The sequence below is a fragment of the Archocentrus centrarchus genome, chromosome 13 (genome assembly GCF_007364275.1).
Source record: "Archocentrus centrarchus isolate MPI-CPG fArcCen1 chromosome 13, fArcCen1, whole genome shotgun sequence".
NCBI lineage: Eukaryota > Metazoa > Chordata > Actinopteri > Cichliformes > Cichlidae > Archocentrus > Archocentrus centrarchus.
The window spans coordinates 33,626,605-33,642,660 of record NC_044358.1 but is presented as its reverse complement, the minus strand read 5'-3'; the positions used below and the strand labels follow the sequence as shown (position 1 = coordinate 33,642,660).

The 16,056-nt window shown below is 39.8% G+C and overlaps 1 protein-coding gene across 2 annotated transcripts in view; it reads left to right on the top strand.

The window, feature by feature from the left end:
- Positions 1-16,056, top strand: part of lekr1 (Leucine-, glutamate- and lysine-rich protein 1) — an 81,209-nt gene that overhangs the window by 21,297 nt on the left and 43,856 nt on the right. For both annotated transcript variants that reach the window (XM_030744881.1, XM_030744880.1), the window contains exons 3-4: positions 344-873; positions 15,470-15,547. In XM_030744881.1, coding sequence (XP_030600741.1) covers positions 344-873; positions 15,470-15,547 — 608 coding nt within the window. The remainder of the gene's footprint in view (positions 1-343; positions 874-15,469; positions 15,548-16,056) is intronic.

The following is a 16,056-nucleotide window of genomic DNA, read 5'->3' as shown; positions in this document are numbered from 1 at the left end:
AATTTTTTGAATGATTTTGGGTAAAACTTTATAGGGGTGTAGAGTGGGGGTCATGTCCATTAAAATTTGCCTCACATCCACCAAGATCTTCAAGGTCAACTTAATGATTTATTGACAAAATGCCTTATAACTTAGAAACTATGATTCCTACAAGTGTGGTGTGGATTGAACATATAGAAAGTACCATATAAAGATTTTAAAGTTTTGTAAACTTTGAATAAGCTTACTACCCAAGAAAAAAGGCTATGATAAATATGTTTATTCAAAGTATTGTAAATAGCTGCACTTTATGTATTATTTTATTAATCGGTATTTCCAACACCTTGTTTGTTTTTACCCTCAGATGGAACGCAGTGAGACGGTGTGCTGTTACTGCGGTGTAAGCTACCTCATCTTCCATGAGTTTCATCAGCTCCACACCCAGCTGGCTCAGTTAAAAGGTGAGCTGCAGGACCTGAGAGAGGCGGCCCAAAGAGAGAAGGCCCAGCGTGAGGCACTGGAGCTGGGCAGGTTGGAGTGGGAGAGGGCACTTCACCTGGAGATGCAGAGACAAGCCGAAGTCAGAGAGAGAAACACACGAGAAGAGCTAGAAGACAGGACCCAAAACACACTGAGAGCTCTAAGAGATGAATTTGAAGCAGAATATGAGAGTTTGAGGAAAGAGGTGGGAGAGGAGCATCAGAAAATATATAAAGAAAAAGAGAGTCAAATTAGAGGGGAGCTGGGAGACTTAGAGGCGGAGAAACTGAGGAGGCAGAGAGAAGAGCTGGAGAGGAGGAGCGAGGAGAGAGAGAAAGTTCTGAGTGACGCACTTCAAAAGGCCAATAAAAATTCGGACGAGCTGAGAAAAGAACTCCAACAGCTGGAAGAGAGGTAAGGTTTGGAGGTGTCTGTGCTTCCCATCACTGGTGTGAAATGATCGTTGTTGCCAGGTTTCATGTGGGCAATTATCCTGTGAGTCATATTATTCACACAAAAACACACAAACTGACTCTTAGGCAAATCAACCACCCCGCAGGCCCACGTGAATATGCACATCTCGAAGCACATTTTGCTCTGTAATTATATCTTCTATCGTCATCTTCTGCACTGTCATGTACCTAGAAAGGGAAAAATATGAGATTCAGTCTAAAGGAAGAAAATCTTCCTGTTGTAGGCAGCGGGATTTATAATGTGAGGATAATCAGCCAAAGGAAAGGGCCTCTTTTTTTACTTGGTGTTAAGTAAAAACATACCGCCTTTCACTTTGGATCAGTGTCCAGCAATGATGCATGGGAGGGCAGAGTCTATTTCTGTATCAGGATGTGTGGAGGTGTTTGTTGTACAAAAGATATCCCTACAGGTTTTGTAGCTTTGCAGTATTGTAGGATTTTGTCTTACCCACGGCTGCTTGACTGACAGCGTTTGTCAAATAACCATGTGTGCAGTGATGAAATTCCTCTTGAAAAACCTGCATTTTTTTTTGTTTTTGCAGTGTTTGATTTGTTTTTTGATTTCAACTGATAGACTGAAGAAAAACAGTTTTCCTTCAAAGCATGCTTTACCAGAGCAAAACATTTGCAGGTGGCTGTCTAAGACCCTCAGATTTCAAGAGGAAAGATTATATTCAGTACTCACTGTCATGCGTTGGCACTGGACACTCATACGGAAGGAAGTTGATCGACAGTTTTCTCCATTAAAACCAGCTTTCTCGGCCCATCATTTATTGCTGTGTCTCTACCCGCCTACACATGCACTGTGTCAGCTGCATGCAACAGGCTCAGGCATGTTTCCAGAGGGCTGTTGACAGCTATTCTGGGAAATGTAAGCGCACACCAGCAGTGGAGTTGCTTATGCTGCTTAGAAATGTATAGCATAGGGATCAAAGTTTGTAATTATTATGAAGGCATACTGTACATGAATTTTACTTAATTCTAATTGCTGGTGTGTGTGTGTGTGTGTGTGTGTGTGTGTGTGTGTGTGTGTGTGTGCGTTTGTGCGCAGTATGCACAGGTTCAGGAAAAGTTGACATTGTGTAGTTAGGGAAAGCCTGTGTTTGTGTGTGTTTGCACTTATCCGTAATATGGTCCATGCACAGACACAAGCAAACAAACAGGTGGAGAAGATTCCTGCTGTGTCACTTACATCAACTTTAAGATTTTGGTAATCAAATAGCAGGCGTCCATGAACAAACAACCATCAAAGGCTCAATTACGTTACTGGGTTTATGGGAAATATGTAGGAAATGCTTTTAATGCCGTGACTCATGAGAATGCTACGAACAGCCCAAAGTATTTGAAGTCTGTCCTGTTTTAACACAAAACAATGACACGGTTCTAAAGCCCTCGTCCCACAAGTGACTGACGCACACCTGCGCGCACACCTGCAGCTACAACCACAAATTACCAGTTTACACCATAAATATTTGAAAGGATGTCGTGGGTGAAACAGAATAAAAGGGTCGTTCATTAAAACACAAACCCCTCAATAAAAAGTTCTTCCATTAGCTCAGTTGGAAGCCGTTCAAATAAAGGCCCTCCCACCGAGGAGTTTTCACTTGATTGACATTTCCCTCCCTCTTTCTTGGCCTGTTTGGTTGAGACATCTTGTACCCATTATTTGAACATGGGTTTTGGTGACTTCATGTAGTTCTTGGTGATGATCGTGTAACGTTGCTCCACCCACCTTCAGCATGGTCAGAAAGGTATTAGATGCAGAAATTGGAAATGTGCGGTTGTGCTGCTTCTCAAACTCTTTTGAACCAAGATTGACTTTTAAAGTTGCCAGTCAATGCCAACGGCTGTCAGCCCAAACCAAGTATTTCAAATGCACACAACACACAAGATAGTTTTTAAAAATTTTTTTAATGAAAAAGTCTGTCACTGTTAATCTGTACTTTGATTTGATCATTTTAACGCCAGGAAAAAAAAAGACTTAGTATAAATAGGATGATCCGTAATACTACAGTCACACCAGAGAAAATAGTGAGACTGCAGCATGACCAAAATTATAAGGACTGTGTGCAATGAACTGGCGATCTTGTATTTGAAACAAGATGGGGACCAGGTCTGCAAACATTTGCAGTCAGTTGACGCCTTCAAAGTGACTGATGTCTCAAGATGGTTAAAAAAGAGCAATAAGATGGAGTCAGTCTGCTATCAGTTTGTGATTGAGTGGGTCAAGTTGGCAATTACATGAATTCTGTGATAATAGACCAATTAACTGTGATAACCCAATGAAAGGGACAAATCTCTAAGGCTGTAACATTAAACAGAAATTCACATTAACTGCTTACTTTCATAGTCCATACGAAACTTCATAGATTTGAAACAGAAATTCCTCCATGAATAGTTGCTGCAGGAAGGCGATTTAACTGCAAAACGGCATTGGTGCTGAGTACCCTTGCTTTTATATAGGAATGCAACCAGATGGCAACCCGCTGAATCGAGTTCCCTGTTGCAAAGAGACACATCACAGATGAGTTGAGCTCATCACTGCAGACTGACTCTGCAATGATGAGCGATTGATTGCAGTAGGGGTTAAGCGTATAACGCCCTCAACCTCCTTCGCTAGATTTGATGTTATTGTCATTTAGCAGTGTAAGAATCTTATTCTCAGCAGCAGAGATATGAAGATGGAAGAGTGATACTATTTTGGAAGCATGGAGTTGGTAACAATGGTGGATGAAAAGTGAGTAAAACTCATCTCAAATTCTGACAGAATGATGTCAGGGCTCTGCCTGCATATGAAGAAAGTTCCTCAGATCACAGTGTTCCAGCCCTCTTGACATCAGATGTAGTTTGCTTTTAATCTTGTTGACTAAACCAATCATAGTGATTACATATTTATCATTGCCCTGCAGCTCTAAATTAAACTCCTTGAGCAGGTCATTGAGATCTGTCAGGAACACTAAATCCAAAAGCTACTGCTGAATATTCTGAATGCTTCTGAAAGCTTCAGAAGATTTTTGGTTTCAGGCAGTAATTCAGTGAATCTTGCCAAAAATTTAACCCTGCTTAGCCACATAATGCCTGTGTGCAGTTAAAATAACCTCTGTAGGCTCTTGGCCTGAATGGAATACGTAATCTTTGCTACAACATCCATCACCACTGTCATATTTAAAATGTTTACCCTAAAATGTTTACCCGTGAATTACACAATGATAATTGTGGAAGCCTGGAAAAGATTCACTTTGTTTATACAAAGCAGTGAACCCTCTAGTCCGACCTGGCATCACTGATGGAGGTTAGCTTAAACTGAAGCAAAAACACTCACAGGGTCATTTAGTTTCTCCTCAGCATCCTTTGGCATTCCTTCACTGCTTTGTAGCACTTTTCCAGGATAGTTGTATGTCTTTGCAACTACGATTACCCTTTTATTGCTAAAGTAATAGAAGAGTGTGTTTATATTTAATTCTTTTATACAACTTTACCATCCTTGAAAGCTTTCTTGTCCTTTAGTTAAAACGTGCCTGATGCAATAAGATGTCATCATGTATGCCTGACCCTTGGCAGCGGGCCTGGTAAAAACTGTCTGTGGTGCTTACTAACCTTTCAGTTCCTGGACTTTTCAAGTGCATAGAGCTGTTGGAAATGCCAAACCAACTTGCCCTCCATTGCTGCACCAAGCTGGCAATGCATATAAAACATAAGAACTTGGAAAGTTTTAGATTCATGTTTTTTGCTTTTTTTTTTTTTTTTTTTTTTTTTTTTAAATTCTGACAGATTTGTGTTTGTCTGCCCAATTAGTTTAACACACTAATAGCATGTTCTCCTGTAGCTCTGGCTCGGCACCTGTCCTAAATATTTTTTTTGTCATAATTTCAGTACATGGCATGGTTTTGGGGGCCAGACAGGCTGGTCTGAGTATTTCAGAAACTGCTGACCTACTGGAATTTTCCCACACTACCATCTCTTGGGTTTACAGGAAATGGTCCAAAAAAAGAGAAAATATCCAGTGAGCACTAGTTTTCTGGGCAAAAATACCTTGTTAATTGCAGAGGTCAGAGAAGGGCCACACTTCTGATAGGAGGCAACAGTAACTCAAATAACCAGTAACTGCAGTAAAAGGATGCAGAAGAGCCTCTCTGAACAAACATCAAACCTCGAAGCAGATGGGCTACAGCAGCAGAAGACCACACTGCGTGCCACTCCTGTCAACTAAAGTTGCATCGGCATTGGAAGCAATTTGCAGCAATGTGGCAACCAAAGACCTCAGAGACATAAACCATGAATGACATTCAGCTTTAAGTGACTACAGGTGAAATATCCACTGGCGACATGAAGTGCGTGGGACCTGCACTTTTCTCAACTTCCAGCTTCCAGCTTCCAGTTCGATGAGGATGCAGGATACCATTGATTGACATATGACCTGGTAATAAACACATTAGATGGTTACCTAGGAAACTAGAGCCTGGAATATCCACAAATGACCAGCTGTCAGCTTCAAAACAATAAGCGATGAGGCAGTCGCTTTCAGTGTGGACGCAGTTTAAGAAAATGAAACTCATCATCTCAAAACTGCTTTCTTGAACATGACAGTGAGTTCACTCTACTCAAATGGCCTCCACAGCCACCAGATCTCAATCTAATAGAGCAAGTTTGGGATGTGTTGGAATGGGAGATTCTCATCATAGATGTGCAGCCAACAAATTTGCAGCAACTGTGTGATGCTATCATGTCCACATGGACCAAAATCTCTGAGGAATGTTTCCAGCACCTTGTTGAATCTGTGCTATGAAGAATTAAGGCAGTTCTGAAGACAAAAGGGGGTCCAGCCAGCGGCCAGTGAGTGTAGGCTGAACTGATTGAGACAAAAGCACATTGTGAATTTATTATACTCAATGATTTTTATTATAGAGATTCAAATAAAAATGATGGCTAGTGACTCTATGTGGTATAATACTGTATATTGTAAACAGGGAGTGCTGGAGTACATGTTCTGCATGTGTGGGTTCTCTCTGGGTACTCCAGCTTCCTCCCAGGGTCCAAAGACAGGCATGCGGGATTACTTGGCAATTCTAAATTGGCCTTAAGTGTGAATGTGAGTGTGAATGCTTAATTTATTGCTCACTACATAGTAAGTGTCGTGGGAAAAATTGTGAATACTAGTATGCAGTATTATTGTAATATTGGGCAATAACAAGAAATTACAGTAGAAATGCCAAAGCCTGGTTTAAACTTCCAGTATGGGTTGGTAAATGATGGATATTTTACTGTAATTTACAGTGTTTGTGTGTGTGTTTGTGCGTACACCACAGCCGTGTGCTCATATGGCGACTTGGGTTTTAGGTTGTCCTTATGTTGTTATTTGTATGGTAGACTGGTGAGCCAATCCCCAATCTGGTCTCATGTAAGCTGATTATCTCTCTCGCATACGCTCTCTCTTCATGAAGCCAAAAAACACATGTAAACAACACACCCAAACAAAAATACACACAGTTGGAGTCTAAGGCCAAGGGTGGGTCAGGATGTCAAAGTTCAGGCAGAGGTAATGACACAGTGAGAGGCCAGCATGGGCTGACAGCGAGGCAGTCAGTCTTTCTTTTTATACGGATATGAATGAATGCAAATGTCTCATGCCAGGAGGGCACTGCCTTTTTTTAATACACTTTTTGTTCCAGTACTGGCCTTGCTGCTTCCACACACACACACAACTAAAACCAAACCTTTTCCTTTCCTTCTTTTGATATTCTATTGGCTGGCTGGCCCTGTGTTGGTCTGACAGGATGAGACTTTTGTGTGTGTGCGTGTGTGTGCGTGCGTGTCTGCTTAGTTGGAGAACCTGACTGGTAGCGTTATAAAACACACCCTAGACACAAACCAAACCTAACCGAAAATGTCACGTCGGACCTCAAGTGTTTTTTAATGACACGTGTGAATGCGTGCGTGTCTGTGTAACAAGTGTGTGGCAGAAGATGACAGAAGAAAGTAAGGTGAGGAAAAAAAAAAAAACAGTAATGCGGAAAGTGCAATTAAACCTGCTTTTAAAATGTCACCTGCTACGCAATTTCAAACGCACACAACCCGGAGATGTTTTGATCTCGATGAATAAGGAACAAAAAGGACAGCGAGAGAAAGAGGAGAAAGCAGACAAGTGCCACTTTCAGGTCATATTACCAGAAAAGTGCATAATATCCAACTGAGGGCCAAGGATGTCTCATATTATCTGTGGCCTTCTTCTTTTTCATGTTCCTACAGTCTGCTTCTATCATTTGAGAGTAGACTGCAACGTTTTTATGTTGCGTCCTCTGTACCACTTACTGACACAATGTTCCAGATATTTATTGGCTCTAGTTTAGAAAAAGAAACAAACTTGACTCTCACAATAAAAAGCAGCTCAAAGAGATCTGCAGATGCATCTTTACGGAAACCCAAAGCTGATTACCAGCAGAATAACAGTCGAAAGTTTAATCGTTTTTTTTTTTTTTAATGATTTTAAAAAAAGGGGGAATACACAAGTGGAAGAAGATTATTTAATAAGGCCCTAACACAAACTTTAGTTCCATTTATGCTTGCTGTGTTTGCTTACTGACTGACTTGGGAACATTGCATTAAAATAAAATAAAGGTATGTGATCTACACATGACATCCCACATCGTTTGTGTGCACTTTTATTAAGTTAGATAGATCAGTATTTCAAAGGACTATGGCTGCCACACATTTAAAACCCACCTTAAGCACAAGTACAGTCATGTTAAAAAGAAAGTGCACGCTCTTTCATTTGTAAGGTTTTACGTATCAGGACATAATAAAAAAAAATCATCTGGAAGTTATAGAGCCACTGATGAACAGAGAGAGGAGGAAACCCTACCAAACAAGCCATACTTGTTGAGTCTTTTTCTAATTACACCTTCATGAACTTGAGTCTGACCTTGGGTTGAAGTTTCTGGGAGGTCCACTCCTGCGAATGCAACTGCCTGAATCTTTTCCACTTGTGAATAATCTTTCTCACTGTGGAATGATAGACTTAAGATTGTTTGGAAATGGCCTTGTAACCCTTCCCAGATTGATGAACAGCAACATTTGTTTCTCTAATAATAATAATAAATAATGGCGCAGTGTAATGTGTATATGTGTTGTTGTTCATCTGAGGTTGTATTTACCTTATTTTAATACCATCTAAGGTCATAGAACTTTAAAGGACAGTCTCCCTGTTAAAAAATCATGCAAATTCTGTTGATACATTTGTGAACTTCTGAACTGTATATGCGTATATGCAGCAAGTGGGTCAGCTAAGGCAGAGTCTTTCATACAGCTCCAATTCTACCCAGCAGTTTAAAAGGATGTTATAAATATTTGAAGGAGATGTGAAACAAAACTGTAAATGTGAATATGCATATGAATTTGGAGCTAAGTGTTCAGAGTGCAGTACGTAGTAACTGAACTCTTGTTCTCACTTGTTTGTTTGTTCTTGTGGCGCAACAACAAAACGTTGTCTTTTCCCTTGTATCTGATGCGTTCTACTCCGTTAATCTTTGTCGGGACACCTGTGGCAGCAGTTGACTGAGTGTTATTTTTTTACTCTTATTGTTGTTACATTTTTTTCAGAAGCAGATACAAGGCTGGTTATGTAACAAAGTTAGTGCTTGCTGAAATTTAGATAACAGTCACCATCTGGTGCCCGATTGTACACAGGGTTATGAAGCGAGGTTGGCCCACCAGTTTGTGTCACTTATTGATCTGAAAGGGTTAAGAGAGCATGAGAGAACCGAAAAGTTCATCACTATATTCCAGGCAAAAATAGACTTGAGGAATATGAGGGACAACAGAAAGAACCAAAGGGTCCCTTTGTATGAGCCGTTGATGAATAGGTATGGACAGACAAAGGTTACCTGACTGAAGACAGGCTGAATGATAACATGATGATGTTACTTGTGTGCATGCTCATGGCACTGAGAGTAGGGTCTGGGTTTTTTTTTTTTTTATACGCTCTGCTTGCTTCTACTTGGCTGGCTGGTCTCATTGTTGATCCAAATGCAGTGTTTTGTATATACGTCAGTGCCTGACTGTGAGTATAATGTATTTACCTTCATCTGAGGCCGTGTGTATGCCTGCATATACTTGTATATACCTGCAGTCGAGAGAATAATTACTCCTGCACACAGTAACAAAAATTAGACTTGGCAGTTATGAAGAATGAATCATAAACATGTGGGAGCGCGTGCACACACACACACACAAACACACGCACACATATGCACACACCTGGGGCGGGATTACAGTAATGATAAGACGACTTGCAGGTGGTAAAATGGGAGTGAAGGAGAGACAAATGATGGATGGCAAATAGAAAAAAAAAAGGATCTATTTGTAACAGGGAAGTATTTTGTGGGAAATTAGTTATGTACTCACTCATGTGGTTTTATTTCAATTCCTTGTTTCCAATAGCAACCAAAGAAACAATACACAAATCAGTCTGCTGTTGCCCACACGTATGTGTTAGGTAATATGTCAAGCCGTAATGTACAGAGTCGAGAAGGCTTGGAAGCCAGCATGTGCGGTATTAGCACATATCCAAGCTGAAGTTCGCATTACCACATCAAACAGACGCTCTCTCGCTCGCTCCCTGCTTTGTCTATGTTGTGTACATATTAGTTGCACACTAGCGCTCTCAACTTTAGAGGACCTTTGTTCAGCTCTAATGCGGGTTTAAATTTATCGTGGGGGCTCATGACAACAAGATAAACAAAAAACAACAATATTACTGTGTTTCTGTGTGTCAACAGCGCAGTGTCTCTCACACAGACACACAATATGACAAGTTTATCTGGTAATCAACAAATCCTTGTTGAAGCAGTAGCATAGCAACACACACACACACAAATGAAACAAAGATGCTATTTTTGAGAAATGAAATTCATAAGCTGGAAAACAAATGCATTTTCATTTCCTATGAGTTAATTCAGTTAGCTTCATAATGATGTGTGCTTTCTACTTGTGCGTGTGTGTGTGTGTGAGTCCGTTTTCGTGTGTGCGTGCATATGTGTTTGCGTGTTTTGATGATTGCAATCACTGTTATGGCGTCCCTGACATGGTTACCAGATAACCAAAAAGCAAAATATATATATGCGGACAGGTGTCCACACGCACACACCCCCACACATTCACACACACATATGCAGCATTTTCCAGTAAGGGATTACGCTTAGCTGATAAAGTATTGACAGAAGCTGATTGACAGATCTTATTAAAGTGCTCTTAGTTATTACTGAAGCATTTAACCAGCTGCTGACAGGACCCAATTCTGCTTTTTAGTTTTGAAAACATGTAAAAGCTGTAAGTGCAGTGTGTGTGTGTGTGTGTGTGTGTGTGTGTGTGACCTTGTGTGTGTGTTGCACTCCTTTTTGCTCAAAGTAAAATGGCTTTCTGCTTTGAATGTCCTGCCATGGTGTTGATCAAAACACTGTGTCAGCTCACGCAAACATACACACACACACGTACACACGCACTGGGTGAACAGATGATACTTTGATATGGGAAAGCTTTTATGTCACTTTCAGTGATGACCAAAAAAAAAAAATATCACTTATGCAAATAAAGTAAATATGGCGACACATGTACACTGACGTGCACTCATTTCACCTTGACCACTGTCAAAGGGCCTGCAGCGCAAAAATTTGGAAAGTTATTTGAAAATTACAGCTAATAATTACAGAAATAATCACACAGTTAACCACTAATGAAACATCATAAAGCCTGTAAGGCCATATGTATCTCAGTCACACTTGTCCCCCCGCTAAAATCTGGGTTAAACAGACATAATGACACAAAACATTTTGTACAGTCAGCAGCTGAAAATAAGCCTGCAGGGGGATTATAATTTCAGCTTTGTAATGTTGACCTTCAAACAAACCTCCAAAATTCTCTGACACATACGTGCCCGACAAAATGGAAAACATTTGATCTGGTCGGTCATGGTAACACTGCGGCTGAGACAGGCTCTGTTGATATGTGTGCACCTGACTCTGTTTGGTGTGTCCTGAGTGTGTGCGTGTGACACGGTTGATGAGGCGCTTGATTTAGTCTGTTGGTTTGGGGTACTCTAATCCGCGACGCCCTCTCTGGTACTGCACTACCTAGTTATTCCACTGACAGCTACCACCTTGAGAAGAGGAGCTGGAGCTCATGCATGCAAAGTACAGACAAATTTATATACAAAATAATCACACAGACAAAATTTGCACACACGCAGATGCACACACACACACTACTTGAGGCAGTGTTCATTCTGATCTTGCTTTGAGACTGGTTGGGACAGATGGGTGAACAGTGGGAGTCTGGGCTGATATCACTCCAAGAGCAAAGGCACGCAGGCATAAATACAAACAATTTTATACAGAAAGGATCACGGACTTGATCTAACTTGGGCTAAAATGCTCAAGGAAACAACTAATTCACACAATCTCGCACACACAACATATTAGTGAAGTCACACGCATACATATTTACTTGTATGTCTCAAAATTAAACACTGCTGCTTCTTCATGCACGTGCATCTAGTTACCTGCCAAATATTCTTTAAAAGTACACGAACACACACACTCACACGCGAGAAACGTGAATAGAACCAGAGCTGGAACATGAGCTTTCAATTAGGTGATATGACCTGAGTGGTAAAGGAACTGAAAGCCTTGAATCATAAGTCAACTGACATTTAAGCATGACTGTCTTTACCATAAATGTGCTCATGCTTTCTGTGGTTTTTGTTAGGCTGTTAGACAAACTGAATATGCAGTGTTGTTCAGCTAAACACAATAAACAAAGGACCCTGTCTGTTTGCTGTCATGATTACAATATGTATGTAGGCACATGCTGTTGTATGGCTGACCATTTATGGGTCATGTAAATTATATGTATAGTTAACCTTATCATAGTTTCATATATTTCAGATCAGTTTTCACCACAAACATAAAAAGCAAACTGCAGAAGCATTTATGGTTTATTTTTAAACAAACTATAAATTGCTTTTATTTCCTTAGACATGAAACATGATCATTACATTTGATATACATTATATTGCCAAAAGCATTCACTCATCTGCCTTCACATGCACATGAAATTGAGTGACATCCCATTCTTGAATATAGTGTGTAATATAGTGTATATTACTCCTATTGTGCTTTTATGTTGCTCTTTTGTAACCTGCAGTTTGCATATTCCTCCACTCTGTAGGCTGCTGATTCAGTTTTTGTGGAAGAATGTACACTCTATGTATACAGTATATCTTTATTCATTATATATTTAACATAATTTATGTATGTATTTTTGATTATGTATTTTTTTCTTTTTTCTCTATGTATAATGCTATTTTATTATTTTAAAATACCATCAGTATTGATGCTTCTTTGCCATCTAGCATTGTCTCTGTACCCCTTGTAAAATTGTAGTATTTTTTAAAATTTCCCTCCCCAAGTGCAAAAGTGAGTTTATCATGATTTTTTGCACTGTATGATATTAAGTTTTGGAGTCATTCTTTGGCAGTTTATTTTGTTAATTCATCATATTATTATTGTATTATGCATTACTCCCTGTAAGTGTATTCAAAGGTTGCCTAATTAAATTGGGTGGGATTTGGCTTTTATGATGTCTTTCCATCACCACACCCATACCTCGGTAGTAAACAATAAAATCTGAAAACTGTGGTTCAAAAATAACTAAATTATTTAAGTTAAAAAATAACTGTATTATTTTACTATGAACCGTGTATTGGACTAGCTTATTTTTTTACTAATAATAGTAAATGTCCCTTGAACAAAGTTATTGCTGATGTATTAAATTAAAGAAAGTCGCCTCTTTTTGTCTTCAATGATATTTTCTCTGGATCGCTGAACGGCTTACTTCACCTGTTTCTAAAGTGTAGGCAGAAAATCCCCTGCCAACATGTCACTCAAATTGCACTTCTTGATTAAGCTTCATGATTATTGTCTGTCTGGTTTTGTCTAGTCTGCCATGCATAACTCTGAGTGCTTATTACGCGTATTCTTCCTGCTGTCAGTGGTGTTTTAAGAGAGAACAGGATGTTTTGTTCCTGCTTCGTAACTGTCCAGGTCGTGCAGTCTCACTCGTTATGGGTCTTTGATTGGTTTGATTACAGAACCTTGTTGGATTTGATTGCTTCTGTCTGGAAAATGTAAACTGAAAAACACCGCAGAGAAAGCATTTGTCCTGGTTTCAACACTATACGTGTTTGCAAGTAGGCAAGAACATATCATAACCTTTATCTTCCTCATGTCTTTTTTTTAAAACCAAATTGTAGAGGCATTGCAGATAACAGCTTTGCAGCTGTGGTACAGTACAGTACAGTACAGCAGGTATTTTTTTTTACTTGTTTTTTCTTCCTTTGTAATGTGTAAATACACAATTCCTCAATACTGCAAGTACAGCTGTTGTTAGAAGTGTGAAACTATTCATCCAACTCAGCACTGTGCCTTCACTGAGTACCTGCTTCAGCTAAAGAACCAGCATACACATATGCACATACTTTAGCAAGTTGTTGCAAATGTTACATTAACACATTTCACCTCACACTTTGTTAGCTATCTAGGCATGTGTATAGGTATGCCTTGTAAGTGAAGGCATAAGTTGTGCCCTGCAGCAAAGGCGTCTATTAGCCTAGGCTAATATATGTCTACAGCAGCTTATTGTTCAGTAAATTGTGTTTTCATTCATCTTATTTCTAGGTTAACTTTCTGTATCCTGGTATTAATAATAATAAATAATCAGAAAAGTCACATTCTGTATATTCATTCATACACACATTGTCACTACTCCTAATACTGTTAAAGAAAAGTTTCTCCATAATATAAAGCTACATGACAGGGACCTATTTTTGATGATCAGCATGCAATCGGCCTCTTACTCAGTAAAATAAAAAAGTCCTGACAGCTATGATAAGGCTCAGAGGACTGTTGCTAATCCTAAACTATTAGATGGTAGCTTACAGAGCCTTTCATGACAGCTCACCTGTAGAAAAGTACACAATGTCTTTATCCTACTCTCATATCCTGACTGATCCCATCTCCATGTCATCAATAATTTATAATTGGGAGTCATTAATGAAGTGGCTCCTCTTGCTTTGGAGAGAGATGGATGCTGCCTTTGTTTGATGTTACTATCATGGCTGTGCATCCATCCATTCTCTTTACTGCTTATCCAACGGCAAGGCAGGGTGAGTTGCCAGGGCCAATACAAAGAGACAGAGAACCACAAACTCATGTCCTGTCATAGTCCAGCTTCATCCAATCAGATCAGTGAACCACAGGACACAGAGACCAAAAGGTAAAACAAGCTGCAGCCTGTGGAGCTTTGAAGGCTTGCAGCGGTTTCTTGCTAGTTAGATAATTCTTGTGATCTTTGTAAGGAAATTTTATGTATAAAAGGCACTTGCAGCCAGTCACTTTTATTTTTTTTTACTTTTTTTTTTGGTCACAGCAGCATTATTGACAGTGTAGGTTGCGACAGGGGAGGCATGTGGCAGGGAGCACAGGCCAGGACTCGAGCCTGTGCTGCCAGCTTTTTTGCCTCTTGGCATGAATGTGGTTACCTGCTCTACCACTGAGCCACCCTGCTGTCCTGCCGCCAGTCACTTTTAAAGAATATTTGGCAGGTGACTAGATGAACAACCATCATCACACCTAAAACACACCTGTAACTGTGACCAGAGGCACCTCACTGGATAATATAGCACCTGACTGTCATTTGGCCATATTTCTATATGACCTACTTTTAGAAAACTAGCTCACTGTTAATGGGTCAGTCACATTAGAGTAAAAGTATGATAGCAACCTACTTGCAACTAAGAAAATTCAGTGTATGCCTGGTGATTAAGTTGAATTTTATGGCTGTTGGAGACCGATTACAAGTAGTTGCAGCAACCAACTGGTTGCCCAGAGATTGGATGGCCTGCACAGGTTGCCTGGTGGGAGGCAGCCTGTCTCCAGACTGTTGCGGTTCGATTTGGACTGACTGCAATCACTCTCAGATAGATTGGTGATTGCAAATAATTTCCATCTGATCTATAAACACAGATTTCCAGCACATTGCAATCAATCTGAGTCAGTCTGCCTCAATGAGCACAATTCATGTATTCATAAATGTTTTTAATAGGAGACTCGATTCAACTGTTTGCCCACTAGTTATGTTCTGCTTATATTCCTATAAAATCAAGGTTGCCAAGCACCTATATCAGTTTGCATTTACAGTGGCTTGCAAAAGTATTTATACCCCTTGAACTTTTCAATATTTTGTCACATTACAACCACAAACATAAATATATTTCACTGGAATTTAATGTGAAAGACCAACACAAAGTGGTATACAATTGTGAAGTGGAACGAAAATTATACATGATTCAAAACATTTTTTACAAATAAAAAACTGAAAAGTGCGGCGTGCAAAAGTATTCAGCCCCCCTGAGTCAATACTTACCTACAAATGTATCAATAAAATTGGAGATTTTGTGTAATTTACTTTTTCCTCTTTCTCTATAGATTGGCACTAGCAGCAGCCATGAAGGAAGAGGCAGAGCACATAGTTGGAAAAGAGAAGCTGCAAGGTGAAATTCTCAGGTAAATATATGACCATAGAGGAATATCAAAGAAAAATAAAATGGCTTGAGTGGTGGTAATGTGTTAAGGATTTTGTAAAGAAACTAAAAACAGCTTGAAAGTTTAATTTCCATCCTGCCAAAGCAAGAACAACAAGATGAGAAATATCAGTGTGCACCATCCAGCTTGGCTGTTTATTCCTGAACCAGATACATGGCAGGGAAGTCCAGGGCAGATGGGAAACAACTGTGTGAGATGATAGCAGGAGGACAATAAAAGAGAGAGTGGGAAACAAGAAGAGAGAAGGTTAATTCAGTTGACCCAGTGGTTAATTCCAGGAAATAGAAAAAGAGAATGGAAAAGACATGAGCGGCTAATGACAGGATGGGAGCAGATGAGAAAGGTAGAGGTAAAGAGAGTGGGAGAAAGGAGATGAGATGTCGGGGAAAAAATGCATCTCAATCAGGCTGCAAGCATTGAAAGCTGCCAAATGAGTAAAACAGTGTGGTGAGCAAACACATGCAATCTCT